Source organism: Ceratotherium simum, chromosome 4, assembly GCF_057802395.1.
Source record: "Ceratotherium simum simum isolate JZ-2026a chromosome 4, ASM5780239v1, whole genome shotgun sequence".
NCBI classification, from domain to species: Eukaryota; Metazoa; Chordata; class Mammalia; order Perissodactyla; family Rhinocerotidae; genus Ceratotherium; species Ceratotherium simum.
Window position 1 is genome coordinate 36,131,563 of NC_141903.1, and position 21,748 is coordinate 36,153,310.

General features: G+C 52.7%; 1 protein-coding gene across 1 annotated transcript in view; it reads left to right on the forward strand.

Annotated features, from left to right (window-relative positions):
* Positions 1 to 21,748, forward strand: part of NRG2 (neuregulin 2) — a 183,677-nt gene that overhangs the window by 125,196 nt on the left and 36,733 nt on the right. Inside the window, exon 2 of the mRNA XM_087430297.1 lies at positions 19,763 to 19,934. Within this exon, the coding sequence (XP_087286423.1) occupies positions 19,763 to 19,934 (172 nt within the window). The remainder of the gene's footprint in view (positions 1 to 19,762; positions 19,935 to 21,748) is intronic.

Below are 21,748 nucleotides of genomic sequence, written 5' to 3' on the forward strand. Positions count from 1 at the left end.
ACACAGTCTCCCCAGAGCTGGCCTCTGATGGCACAGGCTTGAGGCCCCAAGAGCACCAGAGATTAGCCTTCTGCATGGGTATTGCCTGCATCTTCCCTCTTTCTGTATCCACCCCTCCACCCCCCACTTTGGCCTCAAGGTCTGATCAGGCCACCAGGCAGCCCTGGAGCCCTAGAGTCCCTGGCATTGACCCAGAGTCCTAGCCTGCTCCAGGCTCTTCTAAGGATGACACTGTCCAGAGAAGCCTTGGGACCCTCTCATGAGGAGGCAGAGGACTGGCTGAGATGATCTTTGACTCGGATTCCAGTTGGGATGGCTGTAAGGGGACACCTCAGGCAGAGCGAGGCAGGCAGGCAAACCGCAGGCTCAGGCTTTCTGGGAGCCAGAAGAGAGAGAGCCTTTGCTATGTAACCCTTTCAGCACCACACCCAGGCAGGAGGCAGGATACTGTCCTTTCTGGCAGCCCTTGCCCAGTGGCTTGTGAGAGGTGTCTTGGGGGTGGGAGGGTGGTGTCAGTGTCTGAATCCATCTCTGTAGGCCTTGAAGAGAGGAGCCAGCTGGTGCTGACAGCCTGGGCTGTCAGACTGTGTGTGGGAGGGGGGCTACAAGCCACCTGGGGCACCCAGGTTTCCTTCAGGCTGCAGCCCACCCTGGCCAGGAGGCTGGGAGGGGCTCCTGGGCCACAGATCCTAGCAGCCAGGCACAAATGGTGGCTGCATAAAAGGTACTCCCCCAGATGGTCGTATCCCATGGGGTTGAGGCCAAACCTTCAGGAATGAGGAGGCACAGGCAAACTGCGGTAAGGCTCTGGGGTGGTGGGGGGAGCGGGGCGTGAAGCAGGAGGCAGTGAAGACAGACTGCAAAAAGCAAGAGCGCTTCCTACCCCCTGGGCTGGCCAGTGGGCTTCATTTTAGTCCCTTCCTGGGCCCTACTCTCGCTGTCTCCCCACCCCCATGCTGTCCTTAGCTTGGCCCTCGCTGGGAGATCTCTACTCCTCCCTCCCCAATCATGGCTCAGGCACCCCCCCGCCCAGCTTGAGACCCCTCTCCAGCGAGGAGGTCTGTGCACTGTGGGCGCCAGTCTTGCCCCGCTTGGTGGGCCCGGGGAGGGGGTCCAGGGCCCAGACCTGGCCGCCCGCAGCCCCCCACAGCCTCAGCGCGTGCGGGAGGCGGGGGGCGAGGGCGGCGGGCGCGGGAGGGGAAGAGTTAAGGCTCCTTGCTCTCCTCCCCCGGAGGGTGTGACCGCCTATAAGAAAGGCGCCGCGCTCGGGCACTGGGGCTGCAGGCGGCGGGGGCGCAGCGCGGCAGGGGAGGCCGTCCCTGCCTCCCGCGCCTCGCGTCCGTCCCACCGCCTGGGACCCCGGGCAGCATGTCGGAGTCCAGGAGGAGGGGCCGAGGCCGCGGCAAGAAGCAGCGAGAGGGGAGGAAGCGGGAGCGGGAGCGGGAGCCCGAACCCGGGGAGACAGGTAGGGCACCTCGGCGCGCCCAGAAACCCGGTTTCGCTGGGAGAAACCTGCCGCCCGCTCACCCGCCCCCAGCGCCGCGAGGGTGAGTCTGGGGCTGTGCGAGCAGCTGCCAAGGTGACAGGCACTGTGGGGCGTGCGTGCCTGCGTGCGAGCGGGTCGCGGTGGCCGGGTGGGCAAGGGACTGCGCACCCGGAGCCCATCGCTGGCTGTGCGCGCCTGTCCCCGGGCCGCCGCGTCCCGACGGAGGGGGCGGGAAAGAGGCGCTGCACGCGGGTACCGGCCTGCGGGGAAGGAGCCCGCAGCGAACGGCAGAATGGAGCCAGGGACACAGACAGAAAGACAGCAGACAAACAGACGCGAGGCCTGGCCTGGGCGCGGGGCGCTCAGGGAGCTGTCACTGCCTCCTCTTCTTCGGAGTGTGCTCTGGGCTCGCTCCCACCCATGTGCCACACCTCCATGAGTTCTGCTCAGCCATTGGAGCAAGGGCAGCAGCGCCTGCCACCTCCGGAGACTCCGAGGGGATACCCTGCCCCGCTGGCGAGCCCCAGGGAGCAGGGAGCCGCTGCTTCTGTGACAGATGTTTCCCTCAGAACTGGACCAGAGGTAGGGCGGTTGTCCCCCTTTGGTCCTCGGGAGTGACTCCCTTGGGCCCTTGGGTTCTGTGCCCAGGGAGGGAGGTGAGAAGGTGCTTTGGGTGAGCAGAGCCTGTGCCGAGACCTACTTTGGTGCCCTCCCTGGGCAGCTGCAGGGTGAAGGAGGAGGGGCCCCCACTCAGTGCACTGGTCCAGGGCTTCTCAGGGATGAGGCTAGGGCGTGCAGGTCCTCCCCTGTAGAACCAGGCTTGCATTATTGTGGGTGCACTTGGGAAAACCTGGATTCTCATTTCTCTTTTCTTCTTCAGACAATCATTTGGTTAATGCCTGTTTTGTACTGGTCAGCAGGCTAGGCATGTTCAAATGCTTCATCTCCATCTAATCCTCATAACCACCCTGGGAGGACTGGTGGTCCTAGCCCCATTTTACAGAAGGAGCAACTGAGGCTTGCTGAGGTTAAAGTCACAAAGTAAGTTCCAGAAATAGGTCTTGGGGCTTCAAATCAGCATTCTCTGGACAATGATGCCCATTTTGCTGAATCTCTATCCCCCCACTGGAGTTCTTGCCAGAACTGCAACATAAAAATGTCTTCAAAAGAGCACTGGACTGGGAGATGGGAGCCTTCAATTGTGGTTGAGAATTTGGCCAAATCTCTTTCCTTTTCTGAATTTCTGTATAATGAAGGAGAAGGGGTAGCAAGGTAGCCTCTGAGGTTTCTTTATGGGGAAGAGCCTAGGAGTCAAACGTTATCTTCAGCCCAGTAGAGAAAAGGACCTAAGGGAATTTAAAGGCCAGGGCTGTGTTCTCTTCTTTATAGAGAAAGCCTCTTTGCCCGTTTCTGCTGGGCAAGTCTATCTAGGAGTTGTCTCTAAGGTAATGAACACTGTTGGTCTGCCCTGAGTAGTATGTGGTCAGCTTAAGCTGGGCTCGTGTAGTGTGGGATGCGCTCCCAATCTGAAACCTGAAGGAATTCAGGGTACCTATTTTCAGGATCAAAATTCATGGATTTGGCTCAGTGAGCCACTCCTCTGCCCCCACCCCTCACATACACATCCTATTGTGGGCACCTTAGAAGGCTGGCTAGGTAGGGGCACCCTCCCAATGTCAAGGTTGCAGGAACTGAGCTGGTAGCAAGCCACATGATGGGCTTCAGGGGGTAAGAGTCAATAGTGCCAGGTGAGCATGCCTGCTGCCAAGGGTAGAGTATGCATTGGGGCAGAGGTGGGAGGCAGCTGTGAGTAGGAGACTCCACAGGCCTCTCAATGATCTCTTCCAAATCTTCTACCCTTGTAAGAAAGTCCTCATTGTCTAACTAATCTTCCCTGCTGTCTTTTCTTCTGTGCTTTCTCTTATTCCCTGCTTCACAGTGGGCAGCCAGCTCTTCAGAATGCCTTCTTTCAGGGAGTTGGCTGATGAGTAGATACCAAACAGACCCAAGGCCTGGGCTAGAGGAATTTTGGAGACCTGGGACACTCTGGAATGGGGAGGGCATGGGGGAGGGTCATGCTGCAAAACAAGATATCAGGAGAAAGTACCATGTCAATGAAAAGCAACAGTCTTAAATCCCTGCTATGTGACTAAGGAGGTCTGATTTCAAACCCAGTAGGATGGGTGGTTAAGCCAACAGTGGCTTAGAGCTGGAGGCCTCCCTCACAACTCCCCTCCAGGCCCACCTGAGCACCCCAGCGGGCAGAACATGGGCGCTGGGCAGCTGGAGAGAGGTCTTAGCCAGGGCAGGACCACATTTGGTTGAAAGATTGGGAGAGGCAGACATGGAGAGTGTGAACAAGTTATCCACTGAAATCTTCGGCTTACGTGGGGAAGGGAATCTGGAAAGTGGGAGGGAGAAAGGAAGGAGAGAGGCAGGGACATTAATTAATTGGCTTCCCACCCCCATTCTTGATCACACTTCCAGCAGTCGCCCATCTTCTCCTTGGCAAATAGCAGGAGGGGTACCCCCCCCACACACACCCAGGCCAGCATGGGGAAATGAGCTTTCCCTATGCCTCAGCACAGGAGTGCTTGGTGGGGCTGAACTGCAGGTGTGGGCTCTGCTCCATGACTCACTGAGAGTTCGTGGGGCCTACACCTGGGATCCCTACCTGGGGCTGGGTTCCCCCACCCCCCATTTTCCTTTATCCCAGGGGATTTGGGAAGGGTGGCTGGCAGAGCCTTGCCAGCCTTGGCAGCAGTGTTGGGGGGTGGGTAATAAGCTCACTCATGTACCTGGGGTTCCAGCCCTGCTCTGCCTCTGTGTGACCTCAGGCTCCCCTCTCTGGGCCTCTGCTCTCACCTCTTACCTTCTTCCCGGCAAAGGCAGAGCCTCAGCCCTCAGGCCCTGCGTCTCCCAGAGTCCAGAGAGGAGGAGAGCTGCGAGACTGGGGGGCGGGGGGGGAGAGGGGGGAGCTGGCCCCAAAGAAACTGATAACCCCTGAAGGTGCTGTGTTGTTTTGAAGAATGACTTTGGAATTAAATTCTAAGTCACTGGCCTTTTCTGTGTGCCCACTGAAAGACCAGTTAGGAATTGATGGAAAGGTCCCCCCTGTTGGAGCTCCCCTGTGAATTGGGAATCTGTGTCTGCCCACAGGAGGGCAGAGGGCAGGCTTTGGTCTTCACCAGGATATGAAGGATATGATGCTCTTAGCATCACTAGCTGAGAGCTCTGGATACAACTCATTTGAATGGGCACAAGAAAATCCTTGCAAAGTCTTCTCTCCCATCTTTCCCATCTGCTGCCTCTGGTGAGGATAGTGCTCAGACCTCTAAGATAAACTCGTGTCTTTCGGCTGTCCAGGGCCAGGTCGGAGGTGGCGATGGGCTCATGTGCACGTGTCTGAGCCACATCTGGTGGTTGCTTTTGGCAGCCTCCACCTCTGGCCTTGGCCCCTGGCTGACCCTGCTGAGCCAGGCACCTGGAGCAGTCCTCATGTTACTCTGGGGCTCAGCCTGTGCCTCACGCTCTGCTCCGGCTCCTTGGCACCTCAGGGTTCATTAGGAACAATAACAACAAGCAGAGAGTGACTTTGTACTTCCCAGCAGTCTTTCATCCTGAGAGCTCAAAGCAGTTTACAGACCAGGACTCATCAGTCCTCAGCCCAGGTCCCAGGCACTCAGCTGGGGGCGGGGGGGACAGACGACCAGGGGACAGAGAGCTCTAGTCTTTCCAGATTGGCACAGCAGTGGGGCTGGGATAGGGCAGTGAGTCACCTGGGGTGGGGGAATCAGGTGACCAATAGGTCTGGGATAGAAGTAAAATTGGACTGAGGGCTTCAGGCTGCAAACAGAGGGGATTTTCTCCCTTATAGGAGTATGAGCTGGGCCCTTCTTTCCCTCGGGCCCTCTGGCCTGTGTGGGCTCTGTGAGCTGCTGGAGGAAGAAGCTGCAGCTTCATGAGAAGCAGAGGCCCTTGGACTCAGATATTGGCAGGAATCCCCAAGTGATCTCTGTTACTGCCCTCTGCCCTTGGTGCTGGGAGCTTCAGGGCTAAGTCAGGCCAGCCCTGACATTAGGGCGGTGCCTGATGTCAGTGAGGAGTGTACAGAGGGAAAGGTGCTGGCCCAGCATGGGCGAGCCCCAGCCCTGACCTCGGGGTGGGCTTCCTGGTGTGGCTACCTACATCTAGTCAGCCCCACTCACCCTTCTAGGCCTCCTCTGCTCTCTGTCTCACAAGGCTGACCTGTGGGGCAGGTGGCATAGGGAAGAGAGGGGTTGTTTTTTTTTGAATGCTGGCAAAGCATTGCCAAAACTTGAGACCTGGGGCCCATCAGAACCATGTCCCCATTGTGTTTCCCCACCATCTCTGAGCCTGCAGCACACTGTTTATAACTTAGCAGAGGTGACTGTGGCATATCCTCCCTGTCTTCTTCCAGCCCAGCCCTGGCCTCACCATCCATTTATCAAGACTTCCAGGTACTGGCCATGTGGTAACTATACACACTGTATGTGCTTTCACTCGCTTTGGTGTATTCAGTTCTGCAAGCATTCACTGAGCTCCTACTATGTGAATAAATCACAGCCCCTGCCCTCAGGAAGCTCAGACAGCTCCTCACACAAATACCTGTGATCGGAACCAAGTGTATAGCTAGAGATATGTGCAGTGTATGGTTAGGAAAGGAATGATTTGTTCTCCTGGGAGGGTGTAGGGTGGGCTTCACAGAGAAGGTGACATTTGAGCTGAGCCTGAATGGTGAGTAGGAATTCACCGGGGCGAGAAAGGGCCTTCCAAGAGGTAGGAACATGTCCATGCCTGTCTTGTAGGGGTGGGGGGTGGGCAGGGAAGTGGGGAGGGAGAAGGAGGCAGCTATAGTTCACTGAGCACTTACTGTATGCCAGTACTGTTGCTTTGAAGTATAGATATTATTTTATCGTCCCCACTTTACAGATGAGAAAACTGAGGCAGGGAGAGTCCCTGACTTCCCTGTGATCAGGTGCAAATTAGTGGCAGGATGGGATCTTAAGCTCAGGCCTGCCTCCTACCCTGCCTTGCCATGCACAGTCCACCTGGCTCTGGGCTGTTCCACAGTCTGTACCCCTCAGGACAAACCAGCGAGGGCCATAGGGTGCTCTGTTGGTCCACTTGTTGGAGCAGGTCCTTCCCATCATATCAACTGGTCAGATATTTACTTCCTGGGCTCTTGAGCAGGTTTAGGAGATACAAACATGAGCAGGTTGAGGTCCCTGCCCTCACAGGGAGCTTGCAGTATGACTGTGGCAGGAAGGTGTGAACAGGAACCATAGAGCACTGACCCAGGAGGGCAGCCCCAAGGCCCCGAGCCTGCACCAACGGCAGGAGTTCCTGGCAAGATTGAGGTTGTTAATGTCAAGTGGCCTAGCCAGAAACCACGCTGGGGGTCCAGAGAGTCCATCTAGACCTAGCACCAGTCTGGGTAGTTTTCTGGTCTTTTGGAGCCCCTTGTGCAAAAAATAAATGTTTAAATAAGTGGGAATCTTATTTAAAGCATAAACTAGGAACTTGCTAGAAATGCAAATTCTTGGGCCTCACCCCTGACCTACTGAATTAGAAACTGTGGGGATGGGGGCCAGTATGTATGTTTTAGCAAGTCCTCTGTTTGACCACTGGTTGAGCTGGGTGGCCCAGCCTCCCAGAACAGAGCCCTGTAGAGGGCCTATCAAGTGTTTACCAGCACCTGGTGCCAGGCACAATGCTTGGGGACTGCAAGGGGATTGGGGAATGGGCTTGCCACCTTGTGGGACAAGGTAGACATGGACAGGCCTAATTGCAGTTGCAAGGCTGTCCCTGGCAAGGGCTGACACAGAATGGATAGGAGAGACTCATTCCCATTAGAGGAATCTGAGGAAGCTTTCTGGAGGAGGTGGGTTGAGGTAGACCTTGGAGAATAGAAGGACTGGTAGAGAGATCTAAAAGGGCTGGACATTCAGGCTGAAGAAAGCACTTGAGCAAAAGTGGAGAACAGAGAATGTTTGGGAAATAATGTGTAATCCTGAAGCTATGTTGCCCAACATGGTGTGTAGGAGGGAGAGACCTACGGGGCCAAATGGTTTTCTGAATGTCAGGCTGGTGAGTTTAGACTTATTTGAAATAGCGAGGAGTGAGGGGGTTCTGGGCAGGAGGGTGACCTGGTCAGAGCCACTCTTTAGGCATCATCAGCCACCAGCAGTTTGTGGAAGGATGGGCGGGGGCGGGGGCATAGTCAAGGCTCCTGCAATAGTCCCAGCTGACTAGTCAGGATGTGTGTGTGGTGATGGATGGTAGAGTGGGCCATGCACTTTGCCTCGGGATAGCTCACCAGCTGGCAACACTTTGGAAAGATTCTGGAGGTTTGGGCCTGGCCAGAGGTTTGTGACTTCTCGTACAGTCAGGCCAGGCTGGATCTGAGCTCATGGTCGAATCCCTTCACTGTACAGATGGGGAAACTGAGGGCCAGAGAGAGAAGTCCATACACCAACAAGGCACAGGGTTTGGTAGCTACCTACTGGGCAAGAAGGAAAGCAGCAGCTCCTGCTGCACTGCCCCCTCCCCCAACCACTGCAGCCTCATGTCTCACCCCTTGCACATGGCATATGGCCATCCAGTCAGATGGATTCTCTCAGTTCCCTGAGTGCACTGTAGCCTCCTGCCCCGGTCCTTTGAACCTGTTCTTCCCTTTGCCTGGAGCACTGTCTCCCTTCTCTTGACCAACTTCTGTCATCCTTCAGGCCTAGCAGAGGCTTTGCTTCCTCCACAGAGCCCTCTCTGGCCCCCAAAGTGAGCAGGGAGGCTGAGGTGTGTCCCCTGTGCTCCCACAGCACCCAGCACCTCCCCATCACAGTACTGATCCCACTGTATGGGCAATACCCCGCTCAGCTAGAATCTCCACCAGGGCTGAGACCGTGTCAATGTGACCTTCGGCGCCTGACATGTGCTGAGTGCCCCATACATGCTTGAGCGAATGAATGAAGGAGGACATTCTCAAGCTCTTCACCCCTGTACACGGAGACCCAGGTGGTCCCCTCTCCTGCTTGAAGAGGAGCAGTCTCATGGGAAGAGGCTGCCCTGGCTGAGCGATTTCATCATCTGCTCTGCTGTCCTGGGGCAGAGGCCTGTTTTGGCTGAGGGAGAGGGAAAGGGCTGAGTTGGGGAGGAGTTTTGGGTGGGAAAGGGCTCTGGGATTAGCCATCAAGGGGCCCCACCCTCCCCTGAGTGCCTGCAGCAGTCCTGATCCAAGCCACTCTGAGGCACCCATCAATCACAGTCCAGCCTTATATCATTAATTCGTTTGTTCAGCGAGTGATCAGTGAGCACCTACTCAGTGCCAGGCGCCAGGAATATAGTGATGCTCTGACACATCCCCTCCCTGAGGTCTCCACAGTCTAGAAAGATAAGAACTTGGTTTGCTCCAAGGTAGGAATCCCAAGTAGGGCAGGTGAAATGCTCAAGGAGTCTGTGTGAGGCAGAGATGGCTTTTAGCTGGGTGGATTAGAGAAGGCGGTGGCATCTGTGGAGATCTTGAGGGATTTAGATTAATAAGAGCTGCCAGTTCTTGAGCTATCTCTCTGTTCCAGGCACTGTGCTAAGTTCTTGACGTATGTCATCCCCATTTAATTCTCACCACAATCTTAGGACATGGGTGAGATTGTCCCTGTTTTACAGACAAGGAAATAAAGGCTCAGAAAGGTTAAATAACTTGTCTAGTTTTACAAGACACTGGGCAGAGCCAGAATGCAAACCGAGACTGGTCTGACCCCCCAGCCTGCATGTCTGACCCTCTCATCTGTGCTTCTGTGGAGAATGACTTGGTGGGAAGCGTGAGCAGAGGGCGTGGAGGCAGACACAATACAGAATAGGCATGTTTGGGGAACAGCCCATGGTTTGGTTTGCCGGGAATATACAATTCCTGAAGGGAAGTGGTAGGGGAAAGCAGAGAGGTGTGTGTGGGAAGGGGGCCCATTCACTGACCCAGCAATCTCCCCCTGAGGGCCCTGGCTGCCAGCCAAGATGGCGGTGGCCTTTCTTCTACAGACACCTTGGAGCCCAGGAAGGTCTCTGAATGATGGAGATCTGTCCTGTGCCCACTGCTAGTGGAGGCCGGGGGAGCAGTCTGGCCTGAACCAGGGCCTGGCAGATGATGGAGGGTTGTGAGACTAAGAGGCTTGGTGGACGGGAGATGGTCTTGACCTTTGGGGAGAGTCAAGAGAGATACAGAGTGACTGAAAAAGAGACACAGACAAGGTGACTGAAAGGGGTTACCCAGGAGAGAGAGTGGTCTTGGGAGAGAAGATGGGGAAACTGGTTTTCCAAATGTATTTGAGCTAGTGACTGAATATACAGGCAGCGATTAGTTGTGGGGTGAGTTCTTTCCAGCCCCCTCTGTCTCACTAGCCTGGACCACAAGTACCACACCCCAGCCCTCTCAGACCCCGGAGTGCCTAGGTCAGGGCTCTCCATGCTTGTTGATGGACTTGAAGGTAAGGAGGCCAGGCCTCTGCACCCACTGGAGTATCTGCATTTGGTGAGCATATGGGCCTGTATCCTTACCTGTAGCAGCCCTGCTAAGACCTTTCCCCGGAAATCTAACATTTCTTTGAATTCTTGTATTTTTATCTTAAAAATCCACATGAACTTGACATTGTACTCCATCATATGTCTGTTTGCTTTAATACAAAGATGCTGCTTTTCCCTAAAGATTTTATTTATGTATTTTCCCCCCAAAGCCCCAGTAGACAGTTGTACATCATAGCTGCACATTCTTCTAGTTGCTGTATGTGGGACACGGCCTCAGCATGGCCGGAGAAGCGGTGCGTCGGTGTGCGCCCGGGATCCGAACCCGGGCCGCCAGCAGCGGAGTGCGCGCACTCAACCGCTAAGCCACGGGGCCGGCTCTGCTTTTCCTTACTAATGAGCTTGGCAGGCCCTCCAGAAAGAGGCCCTGAGATCATCCTGCGGCTTTGCATGTATCCCAGTTTGAGAAGCTGAGCTTGTCTGGTGTATGAGGAACCTCCCTTTTCCCTGCCCCCGCTACATTTCCCCACGACCCAGAACTTCAGAAACAACTTTCTCCAGTGCAGGCCCATCCTAAATGGGATCGGGCCTCTGGGATTCCCCCCCTTCGCTCTCTCTCTCTGGGTTCCTCAAGCAAGGGGCAGTCTAGTCCAGTAGCAGCAGGCCCTCTCCACAGAGGATTCCCCGGGGCGCAACCCAAGACTTTGGCCCAGGGCCCAGCCTTCCCCAGTGGGGAGATTAAACAGAGTTTGGGCAAATGGTAATGGCCTTCCAGGACTGTCACCTCTGCTTTGTCCCTACATCCACCCCCAGCAGCTGAAGAGATGACAATGGTCAGAAGCCTTCCATCCCTCCATAGAGAGCTTTCTCTTGCTCCATTCCTCTGAAATAGGCAGAGTGTGGTTTATAGGTGAGTCAACGGAGGCCCAGAGAGGCTAAACTACTTACCTAAGGGCAGACAGCTAGAAAATTGGGAGACCAGGACAAAGACCTGAATTGCTGTGTCCTCAGCTGCCACCCATTCCTCTGTTATGCACTGCTTCCTCTGTGCCTCATCTGTGCCAGCTGTACGTGGCTGTGCCCCAAGTACTGGTAAGAACCCAGGGAGACTGTGTGTCTGTGCTGAGTACCCATATGCTACCCTAGCAACTGGCGCCTCTGCTCTGTGAACCTGTGCAATTTCCCCCGGACATAGGTGACATTCCCCGCTCCCCTGTCTCTGCTGCTCATGTCCCCATGTCTCAGCCCTGAGCCGAGGTGAGAAACTGCAGCGTGGACCTGCTCAACTCCCTGGGCTGGGCATCTCTGCCTTGGGGCCCCGAGGAGGCCGGCTTTTCTGTCAGGCTGCCTGGCTCCTGGCAGAGGGGGCTGGCCGTGGCCTAGTGTTGACTCTGGAGGTCAGGCCAGGCCTGTGTATGCCCTGTACCCACATTCTAGGGTTGGGTGTTAGTGGTTGGGTGCTTATGGATGGACAGGTAAAGCTTTAAGGTGGGAACCATTTCTGTCGGTCTTGGAGCTGCCAAGTTTTGTCTGCTCCTCCTTCCTCCCTTCCCCTTCTTTACCTGTCCTCCTGGAACAGGGTCTGCTTCCCTCTTTAGCTCCCATCCCCAGCAGGCCCTGGCCCCTCTTCCCTACCTTGTAGCTGCTGTGCTAGGCACCAGGCCTGCTGAGTTGAAAGCCCATCAGGTCTGGGCTGGCTTTCACTTGTGCAGGGAAAGTGGCCCTCTATGAGGCTGTGCCCCCCTCCCATTCCCAGTGGAGCCCTAAACAGGAGGCAGAGCCTGACCCCAGGGCAGGAGCCATGTTGTCTTGCTCAGCACCATACCCCTGATGCCAGTAGGTGCCTGCTACATCTTAGGGACTACAGGAGGTGGGTATTTGTTAGATGGGTGCGAGACGAAGGCAAGACAAGCCCAGGCACCAGGCTGGGCCTGGTTGACTGAGGAAATGTGACTAGGGGAAAGCCCAGGCTGGGCACACTCTCCCTTTGGGAGGCCTGGCCTGTGAGTATCAAATGGCCCTTCTGCAGGCCATGGGGAGGAGACCTGACTGCCTGTTTCACAGAGTAGGCCCTCTTAAGAGTACCCACTTAAGCCCGCTGTGTTTTTAGTTGTTTTTTTTTCTTTCTTTCTTTCTCATTTGAACTTAGAGTCTGTAATTAACCTGCGATAGGTCACAGTCACTTTGTGGATGGGAGAGGGGTGGGGAGGGGACGGGCCTATAGCCTGCCAACAGCAGGACAGTGGGAGACTTTGATGCCAGGCAGGCTGGCCGCATTGTCTCCAGGTGTTACCCTGCAAAGGGGACTGCTCAGCCTTAGTCATGAGGTGAGGATCATTAACCCTTTTAAGAGTCCGCTGCCCCTGCCCCCTGGTTGCTGGGAGGAAGACGGGTCCAGGTCCTCCCTGGCTGGGCTGCCTGGCCATGTCCTGGGCGTCTGTCTTGCTCTCAGATCTCTGCAGGCTCCGCACCCACCACCCACTGCCGAGAGGAATGAGGTCAGGCTGCTGGCAGCAGCGGTACCTCCTGGCCTCAGGGCTGGGATGTGGGAAAGGAGCAGCCCTGGTTGTTCTTGCTGTTGTTGTTGTCTTTGGTGAATTGCTTTCTGGGGATTCCCTGTCAAAACAGATGCAGGCCACATGACCTGGCTTGGCATCACGTGATGAGGAAGCAGAAGCCACCAGATACCCCATGGCCAAACTCGTGGCAACTCTGGAGATGTGTCTTAAGGTTTAACAGGACCCGTCCTCAAGGGAAATCTTTTTGTGGAGACCTAGGTCATCCTTGAGAGACCTTCCTCTTGTTATAAAGCTGCCAAGGGAGATGTCCCCACACCCCCACGCCACACCCCCACTCCAGAGAGCCCCAGTCCTACTGCTTAGGGGGGCACTGTTCTAGGAGGAAGGGAGCCGGACAAAGCAGCCTCACAAGGAGTATCAGTGCTCAGCAGACAGGGCTTGGTCTGAGGAGGAGATGTTAGGGGAGGTGAAGGGAGAGCTGCCCAACACCCAAGGGCCCCCCTAGGCCATCAGTTTGCCCCCTGCTCCTCCACCTGTGGGGAAGGAGCAGCCACAGGGAAGCAGGGCATCACTGACAGTCATGGGAGCAGGGTGTTGGGAATGTCCCCCCTCGTATTGTGCACACAGATCTTCCTCTTGCTTCTACCTGCTGCCTCTCTTCTGTCCATTCTCCTGTGTGCTGGGCCTTTTAGAGTCCCCTCTCTGTGTGGGGACATGTGCACAGGCCCCCAGGACTGCAACTCTTCCCTTTGGCCGCAAAGCTGAATTCATAGAGAAGTTTATTACCGTCTTGTTAATATTAGCAGGACGTCGGAGACAACCTAACAAATTCATCTGAACAATGGACTATAATGCAGCCATTAAAATAATTTAGATCTAGATTTCTAGATTTCAGAAAACGTGTTTACAATATGTTGACTGAAAAAAGTAAGATATAAAACATTTTAGAGAGAAAAGTCTTCTTACTAAAGAAAAGTCTTTAGAGAGATGTTTGAAAATGTTGATGGTTTTCTCTCTGGTGGTAATTGAATGGATTTCAATGTGCTTTTCTTTTTCCTTATTTGTGTTGTGTAATTTTTCTACAACAAAAATGTGTTTCTTATGTAACAAAACAATAACAGAGGGGGACAAGCTGAACTTCTTGTGGGGTGGGAGTGGTTACTCCGTATATGGCTAGATCATTTCTGACTGGGACAAAGCACAGAACCTGGCATACAGTAGGCACTCATTAAGTGCATGTTGACTGACTGAGGGGTGAGTGCCTGCCCACTGGGTTGCTTCAGCTCTTGCCCTAACGGATCCCATCCATCCCAGGAAGCCTGTTCCTCTGCTTGGTTCAGCTCTGGCCCCAAGACACTCTTGGGACAGTGCAAAGGTAGAGCAATACCTCACATTAGCATTGCATTCTGGGCCCTGGGCCCGAAAAGAGACCCAGTCAATACTGGACCCAGCTCAGAGAGGGTGCCCAGGCAGAGGCTAGAGCTGGCCCAGTCATGTCTCAGGCCTCATAGAGCTGTCTCTAAGTCCTGAAAGGTCTGCTGTGTGAACAGCCTCTTAGCCTTGTCCCAGGTGTCCCCAGGGGCTGGTACTGGATCCAATGACTGGGAGCCACAGGGAGAGAAGTAATGGTGCCTGAGGGTAAGAATGAGCTAAAATGCAGAAAGTAAGATCAGATCATTCCCCAACTTGTAAGTCTCTGATGCCTTCCCATCACATCTACAAAATAAATCCAGGGCCACCTTGGAGGTTGTCCACACTCCTTGCCAAAAAAACCTGACAAAGCTCTGGGCCCAGGAGTGAGGGTGCAGAAGTCCTCTGGGATTTGTTCCCGGTGTCACCTGGTGGGCATTCTTCTCTTTCCTGCCAACTGAGCCGCTGCCTCTCCCCTCAAGGGACTTGCCTGAGGCAAAAAACGCAACCTGTTTTCAGCGTCCTATTCCCTTTGAAAATGCCCATCTTTGGCTTTCAAAGAGCTGTGAACTAAGATTTCTGTGAGCAAGGACCAGAACTAGAAGTAAGAGACAGAGCAAGAGACATGGTTTCTAGTATCTCAGATGATTCTTGGAGGAACCATTAAGACATATGAAAGAAGACACTTTGTCAAGAACAAGGCATGATTCAAATGTATGGATATTTTTATTTTGTCATCCTTTAGACAAGTGCTGTCTAACAGGAGCATAATGTGATCCACATACGCAATTTAAATTTTTCTAGTAGGCACATAAACAGTTAAAAAAAAGGGGGGGGTGCAAAACAAATCCAAACTTTTCATCCTGGCTCACACAGACCCATGTCACCTGAGCCTACCTCTCCAGGCTCCCCTCATACCACTCCTGTCTTCCAGAATCTTCCAGCCGCATGGTCCTGTTTTAGCCCGTGAACTCACCAACCTCATTCCCACCTCAGGGCCTTTATCCAGCTGCCTATTACTGCCTCATATCTCCTGTTGATTATTTGCTGTGGTCTATTCTTCTCACTAAAATTCAGGCTCCGAGGGCCGGCCCTGTGGCATAGCGGTTAAGTGCACACGCTCCACTGCTGGCGGCCCAGGTTCGGATCCTGGGCGCGTGCCGACGCACCGCTTGTCAGGCCATGTTGTGGCGGCATCCCATATAAAGTGGGGGAAGATGGGCACAGATGTTAGCTGAGGGCCAGTCTTCCTCAGCAAAAAGAGGAGGATTGGCATGGATTTTAGCTCAGGGCTGATCTTCCTCACAAAAAAGAAAAAGAAAAAAAATTCAGGCTCCTTAAGAGCAGGAAGCTTCTGTGTCTTGTTCGCTATTGTATACTCAGGGCCGAGAACAGTGCCTGGCACATGCATAGTAGGTTGAATGAATGAACGAATGAGGAACAGGTGAACCAGATGGGGTTGTTCTGAAGTGAGTGGACTGTAAAGAAGTGGCTGTCGGGTCACACAGCGTTCTCACTAGATGGGATAGGCTCCTTGTGATCTGAAATGCAGTCTTAGATTTTCCATTGGTGGAGGAAATGACTTTGGAGCCCCGAGTTCCTAAGGCCTTCTGAATTGGGGTCTTGGGGTCATGCCTGCTGTTTCTGGGGTCAGTCTCTATGTAAACCGCCCCCCACCATCACCACCATCATCAAGCAGTGGCCACAGGCTCAGTGCATAGTATCGCACCAGGACTCATGTCAGGAAACAAGGTAATAGAGTGACCACCACTTCCTCCCACTGAGGGAGGTGGCCCATGGTGGTGGGCTCAGAGGGCTCCCTTGCTCAGAACTTCCAGGAAGGGCAACACTCTCCAAGCAGGGGAAGGAGGCACCTTAGAACATGAGAAGAGCTCTCTGTGTCTTCAGTTCATGAGAAGGCAGAGGAGACTAGTTGGAGGTCAGCAGTTGACCAAGAGGTTAGATCACTGGGTGTCAACCCAACCTTAAAGCAAAGCCACCTGTGAGGATGTGTTCGGTTTATAACCAGTCATTGAGCTATACACTTACAATACGTGCACTTTCCTGTATGTATGTTATATATATTTTTTAACATTAGAAAGACACTCGAAGAACACTTTAAAACCCAAACGCCTGGACCCACTCTCACAGGTTCTGCTTCAGAATGTCTAGGATATGTCCCAGGCACCTACGTAATATTTAAAGCTTCCCATATAGTTCCAGGGTTAAGAGCTATTGATAAGGAGTGACTGGGGACCCCAGAGCAAGCAGATGAAGGAGGATTGGAGTGTAGGTAAGGGGGAAGGATGCTGAGGCAGGACTTCAATCACACTTAGAATAATGAGGTTCTAGAAAGTCTGACAGATTGATAGGTTGATACACATAAAACCTCTGGGTGTCAAAAAAAAAAAAACTAGCTTTAAAAATTGTAAAAAGCAGGTAATTGGGGGAAAAAATTGTAGCAAAAGGTTAGTAGCCTTAATATTTATATTTATAAACAACTGTTACAGATCAATAAGAAGATAAGCACCCAGTAGAAAAACAGAGTATGGACATGAACAGGCAATTCAAAAAGAAGTAATACAATGGGCCGATACACTTATGAAAAGTGGTCAGCCTCATCAGGAATCAAATAAATGCAAATTAAAATAACAAAGAGATGTTACCTTTGCCTAGCTAATTGGTGGAAGATTAAATACATGATAATACCTCATGTTGGTGAGGGTGTGGGAAAAAACAGGCACTGTCATTCACTGGTGGGAGTGCAAATTGGTGCAGTCTTTCCAGAAGATAATTTGGCAATCCATAAAGCTGAGGAAGATTGCATACCCTTTTGACACAGCAATTCCACTTTTAGGAAGCTTGCCTTACGAAATAATTGTGGATAATAATAACAATAATAGCTAACCTTTATTAAACGCTCTGTGTGTGCCAGGCTCTACACGCATATAATCCTCACAGCCATCGTCCCATAATGTAGGAGCTGTTATCATCACCTGTATTTTACAGATGAGGAAACCGAGGTGCAAAAGGATTATGTCAATGACCTGAGGACACAAAGAATGAGTAACAAAGCCTGGATTTGAATCCAGGCAATCTGAGTCAAGAGCCACACTGCCTGTATAACAGTATACACTGGATGTGTACCAAGGATGATCCTCTGGGCTTGTTTATAATGGTGGTGGGGGAAGGGAGGGAAGAAAACATGCTGAATGCCCTATGAAAGGAATTGGTTACATAAATTGTGATACGCCCATATAGGAATGTTATGCAACCATGAAAAATGATGCTGTAGAAAAAGTATGTGTGTGTGAATACTGGAGGGTTTTTGTCTTTTGTGGGGTTTTTTGGGGGAGGAAGGTTCTCTCTAAGCTAACATCTGTTGCCAATCTTCCTCTTTTTTTGCTGGAGGAAGATTAGCCCTGAGCTAACATCTGTGCCAGTCTTCCTCTATTTTGTATGTGGGGTTGCCACCACAGCATGGCTTAATTAGTGGTGTAGGTCCGCGCCTGGGAACCAAACCCGTGAACTGGGGTCACTGAAGAGGAGCTTGCTGGACTTAACCACTACACCACGGGGACGGCCCCTGGAGGGTTTTGTATATGCATAAAAGATCTCTGAATGGATATACAAGGAACTGATAAAATTGGTTGCCTCCTTGAAAGGCAACTGTGTGGCTGTGGTCGGAAGTTAGAGGAAGACTTGTTTTTTAAGCCATATACCATTTTTCCACTTCTTGAATTTTGAACCTTGTGAATATATTATCTATTAAAATATGTATATATATAAATATATATACATCTAAGTTGTGTTGTAGAACTTATTCCACATAACTTTGTTTCCTTGAAGTGTTACTAAGGGTTCCAAGAAAAAAAATTCCAAGGCCCCTACTTGAAGAAGCACACTGAAGTCGATGAGGATGCTTCTTTAACTCTGTTCACCCACGTGTTCCACAGACTGACTTGCTGATGGCACCGTTTTCTCAAGTAATATCTATTATAGTAATATCTATTATCATCTCTGGATATTGCTTCCTATGGAATTCAGCTTTGGAAATGCTGTTATTAATATTTAACACCAAGGCAAAAGGTTTACATTGTTTCATTAAAGGAAAGAAACACGTTACTGGAAGTGATCCCATTTTGTTTAAATGTGTGTGTATGTTTTATTTCTGAGTACTAGGATGATAATAGATGATTTTGTTTTATTCTTTTATCCATCTGTATTTTTTAATTTTCTAGAATGAACACAAGCACCGTTTTTTGAGTCTATGTAATACTTCTTCTAAGGCTTTGGGAGCCCTTTCTCTATACTTCCTCTGCCCCTGTACTCCACTCCCATCTACTCCCTACTCACAAGCAGCAGCTCAGGTTAGGCTCAGTGAGGGCCCCTATCTATAGCCAGGCCCTCTCACCTGCCTTTATCCAGAGCCAGCTCAGGCGTATTGCTGTGAGCTGCCAAGGGAAGGACCAATGGCCTAGACAGGGCCAGTCAGTCCCCAGACAACTCCCTGGTCCCAGCAGATCCTCCCCTCTGATGTTGGAAGGATTAAAAAAAGGGTCTCCATTCCTCAAAGAGAGATGAGGCTGCAAAAGCAGACTCTAGCCTGATGCATTGTAAATTCAGATACCTGGGCTTTGGTCCCAGCTCTGGCTGCCTGGCTGCCTGGCTATGTGACCTTGGTCAAGTTTCTTAACCTCTCTAAGGCTCACCTTCACCATCTATGTCAGTAACACTTCTTGCATTACAGAGCTCAGAGACCAAATGAGAGTGTGCACAAAGGCATTGCGTATCCTGTAAGGGCTGTCCCAGTAGAAATTATTACATGCATCAACAGGGAGCATGGGCTTGCCCTCACCTTCCTGAGAACAGAGTACTTTTTCTTTTTCTTTTTTTTTAGGTTGTTGTGGGGAAGGGAGCAAGGAGATGAAGCGTGGGAGACCGGGGCATGTGGAAATCGAATGGTGTTTAAGAAAAGTGGGAGAAGCCTCTCAGCTGGGCATTTGCGGCCCTGCGTCTGTGGTTGGGTCTGTGCCCACTAGTCTAGCCCCATGCCGTGTCCCCCACACAGCCACTCCACTTCACCCACTCAAGTCAGCCCACCCCACTGGATCACATGTGATTCTCCCAGGCCACAGTGCTGACTGTGCCTATCCTACCTCCCTCCCTTCTCCTTCTCCCCCATCCTTTACCTCTCAGCTGAGTTCTTCCGTCCCCCAGCCTGGGTTGGGGTCACAACTCTGGGCTCCAGCACTCCCAGGCCTCCAGGAACCCTGCTGTGATGGCAATGCCAGGTTACTGCTCCCCTGACAGACTGAACTTCCTGAGGGCAGGAGCTGTATTTGTCATCTTGGTCCACCTGTGTCCTCTGAGCCGAGCATAAGGCTGGGAGTCTGGAACAGGAGTTAGATCATGAGCACTGATGTCAAGGAGACCTGAGTTTGAATCCCAGTTCCATCACCTTGGGGAAGTGACTTCACCATTCTGAGCCTCAGTTTCCCCATCTATAAATGGGTTGAATCATTGCAGTGAACTCACGGGGTTATTTTCATAAGCTAATTATGTAAAGTTCCTAGTACTGTTCCAGGCATGAAGGAAACTCTCCATAGGTAGTAGCCATGTTGACATCATTGCAGATCCTCTGTGAATGCTTGTTGAATTGAACTAGGAAATAGCACCAGGAGGGGTGGCCCCCAAGGCCTCCCCTTCCACCTCCCTAGACCCAGCCCAAGGAGAGTGGCCCTTCTTCCACTGCTCATGCTTAACACTGCCCCTGCCACCAGCATGCTCACCTCCCTTCCTTGTACCCCCACAGCCACCCGGCCCAAGCTGAAGAAGATGAAGAGCCAGACAGGACAAGTGGGTGAGAAACAATCACTGAAGTGCGAGGCAGCAGCCGGGAACCCCCAGCCCTCCTACCGCTGGTTCAAGGACGGCAAGGAACTCAACCGCAGCCGAGACATCCGTATCAAGTACGGCAATGGCAGGTAAGCAGCATCCTTCCTGCCCTCCAGCCTCCCAGCTGCCCCCCCTCCTTCCTGAGAAGAGGGGCCTGAGCTGGCAGGACCCAAGGCTGTGCCCCAGATCCACCCATGGAACCAGTTCCAGTCCCCCTTCCTTGCCCCACCCCATTTCTCCTGGCAGCTCTGTGCCCCTCTGGTTATGTTGGCCCAGTGTCTTGCAGACTACAGGTGCTTAGTTAATGTCTCTGGATGGTTGAAGGCAATTTGACTGTCAGAGTCAGCTTTACCTGTGGAAGACCCCTCTTGCCCCTAAAACTTCTCCAAGGACCTGCCACAGTGTGTGAAAGCCCGTCGTTTGGCAATCTTTGGTCAAAGACTTGACTGGGAATGTGTCTTGGAGGTCACATGTGATGACGGGCTGGTTTCTCAGCTCAGCAAGCTGTCGCTGGGCAGAGAGCTAGGTAAGAGGAAAGGCACATGGCTTTGACTGGTGTTGGGGAGTCTGTATCTCAGACAGTTTCCCCCTGTGCCATGGGAATTGTCTTAAATCTTGAAGTCAACGCTTCAGGGAAGAGAATCAGAAGCTCTGGCGTCTCCAGGCTGGAGAAGATGGCCTCTCTTCTATCTTGGGTTGGTGGGGCAGGGGGTTTTGGGCGCCAGAGAAGCCAGGAGTCCCGGGGCAGCCCCTCAGCTCTCTCCTGCCTCTCACAGCCCCTGAAGGGCTGTCAGAAGGCAGAACAAGCAAGAGGAGAGGCCCCTGTCTGCCAGCTAAACAGAAGTTCTGCCTGACCTCTGCCCTGAGGGCCAGGTGCACTTCCCTCTCTGGCTGAGGAGCACCCCAGTCTTTCCTGCTCCTCCAGAGTTTTTACACCCACCCACTTCCTGACTGTCATTTCCCTCCTCACCCCCCCTAAAATGCAAGGGAATATGATTTTAGAGGACCCCCCAGCCTGCCCCCCAACGGAAAGTGGTGGAAGGAAGGCCTGGTCTCAGGCTGCTCCTGTTTGCTGTGTGGCCCTGGACATGCACCCACCCTGGCCCTGGGCCTTAGTCTCCGGAACCTGTGAAAGAGGGCGTGGGGTAAGGGGCCTGGTAGGTGCTTCTAGTTCTCTGACTCTCCTTCCAAGAGCAGGCAGCAAAGACAGAACTGGTCACCTGGAAAGTAGTCCAGGCAGAAAATAGAAAGTAATTTAAAAAGAGTTTGCTTTGGATCAAAGGTCTCTGGAAGAAAGAATGCTGCTTCCTAAGGGAATTGGCAGGAAGGGGTCTAGTGGGTCTCCAGAGTTAGCAAGAAATTCAGGTTACCCACCAAGCTCACCTCACCTTCTGAGGCCACCCCACCCCTTCCCACAGCGCCGCCAAGACTGGCTCTGAGCTGGAGAGAGGAATGGACAGGCTTCTGGAGCTGTTGGGGCCCCTGTCTCCCTCCTGTCCTCTTTCTGGAAAATGGCCTCTCCCCTCCTTCACTGAGACAAGAGAAGTCAGGAGAGTGTTCTCCCTTGCCCTCCTCGTTACTCTCAAACATATCCACAACTTGGCCCATCCTTATCCCCCCATTGTTGATCCCCATGTCACACACTCGTATGCATGCACACACTCCTGCACACACATGAACACACACACCCTCAGAGCCCCTGTGCCACCAACAAGTGCCTTTCTCTGGTGACTTTAGCCTTTCTCTTTCTACCAACAAACACACTCACATCACTACTCTTCTGAAAGCTGTCCCTCCATATTGCTGTCTCCTCTTCCTCCTCCAGCTGTTGCCCCATCTCACTTCTTCCCTCCACCACACGTGGTGTCAGTATCACGCCCACTGACTCCACTCTCCCTCATCC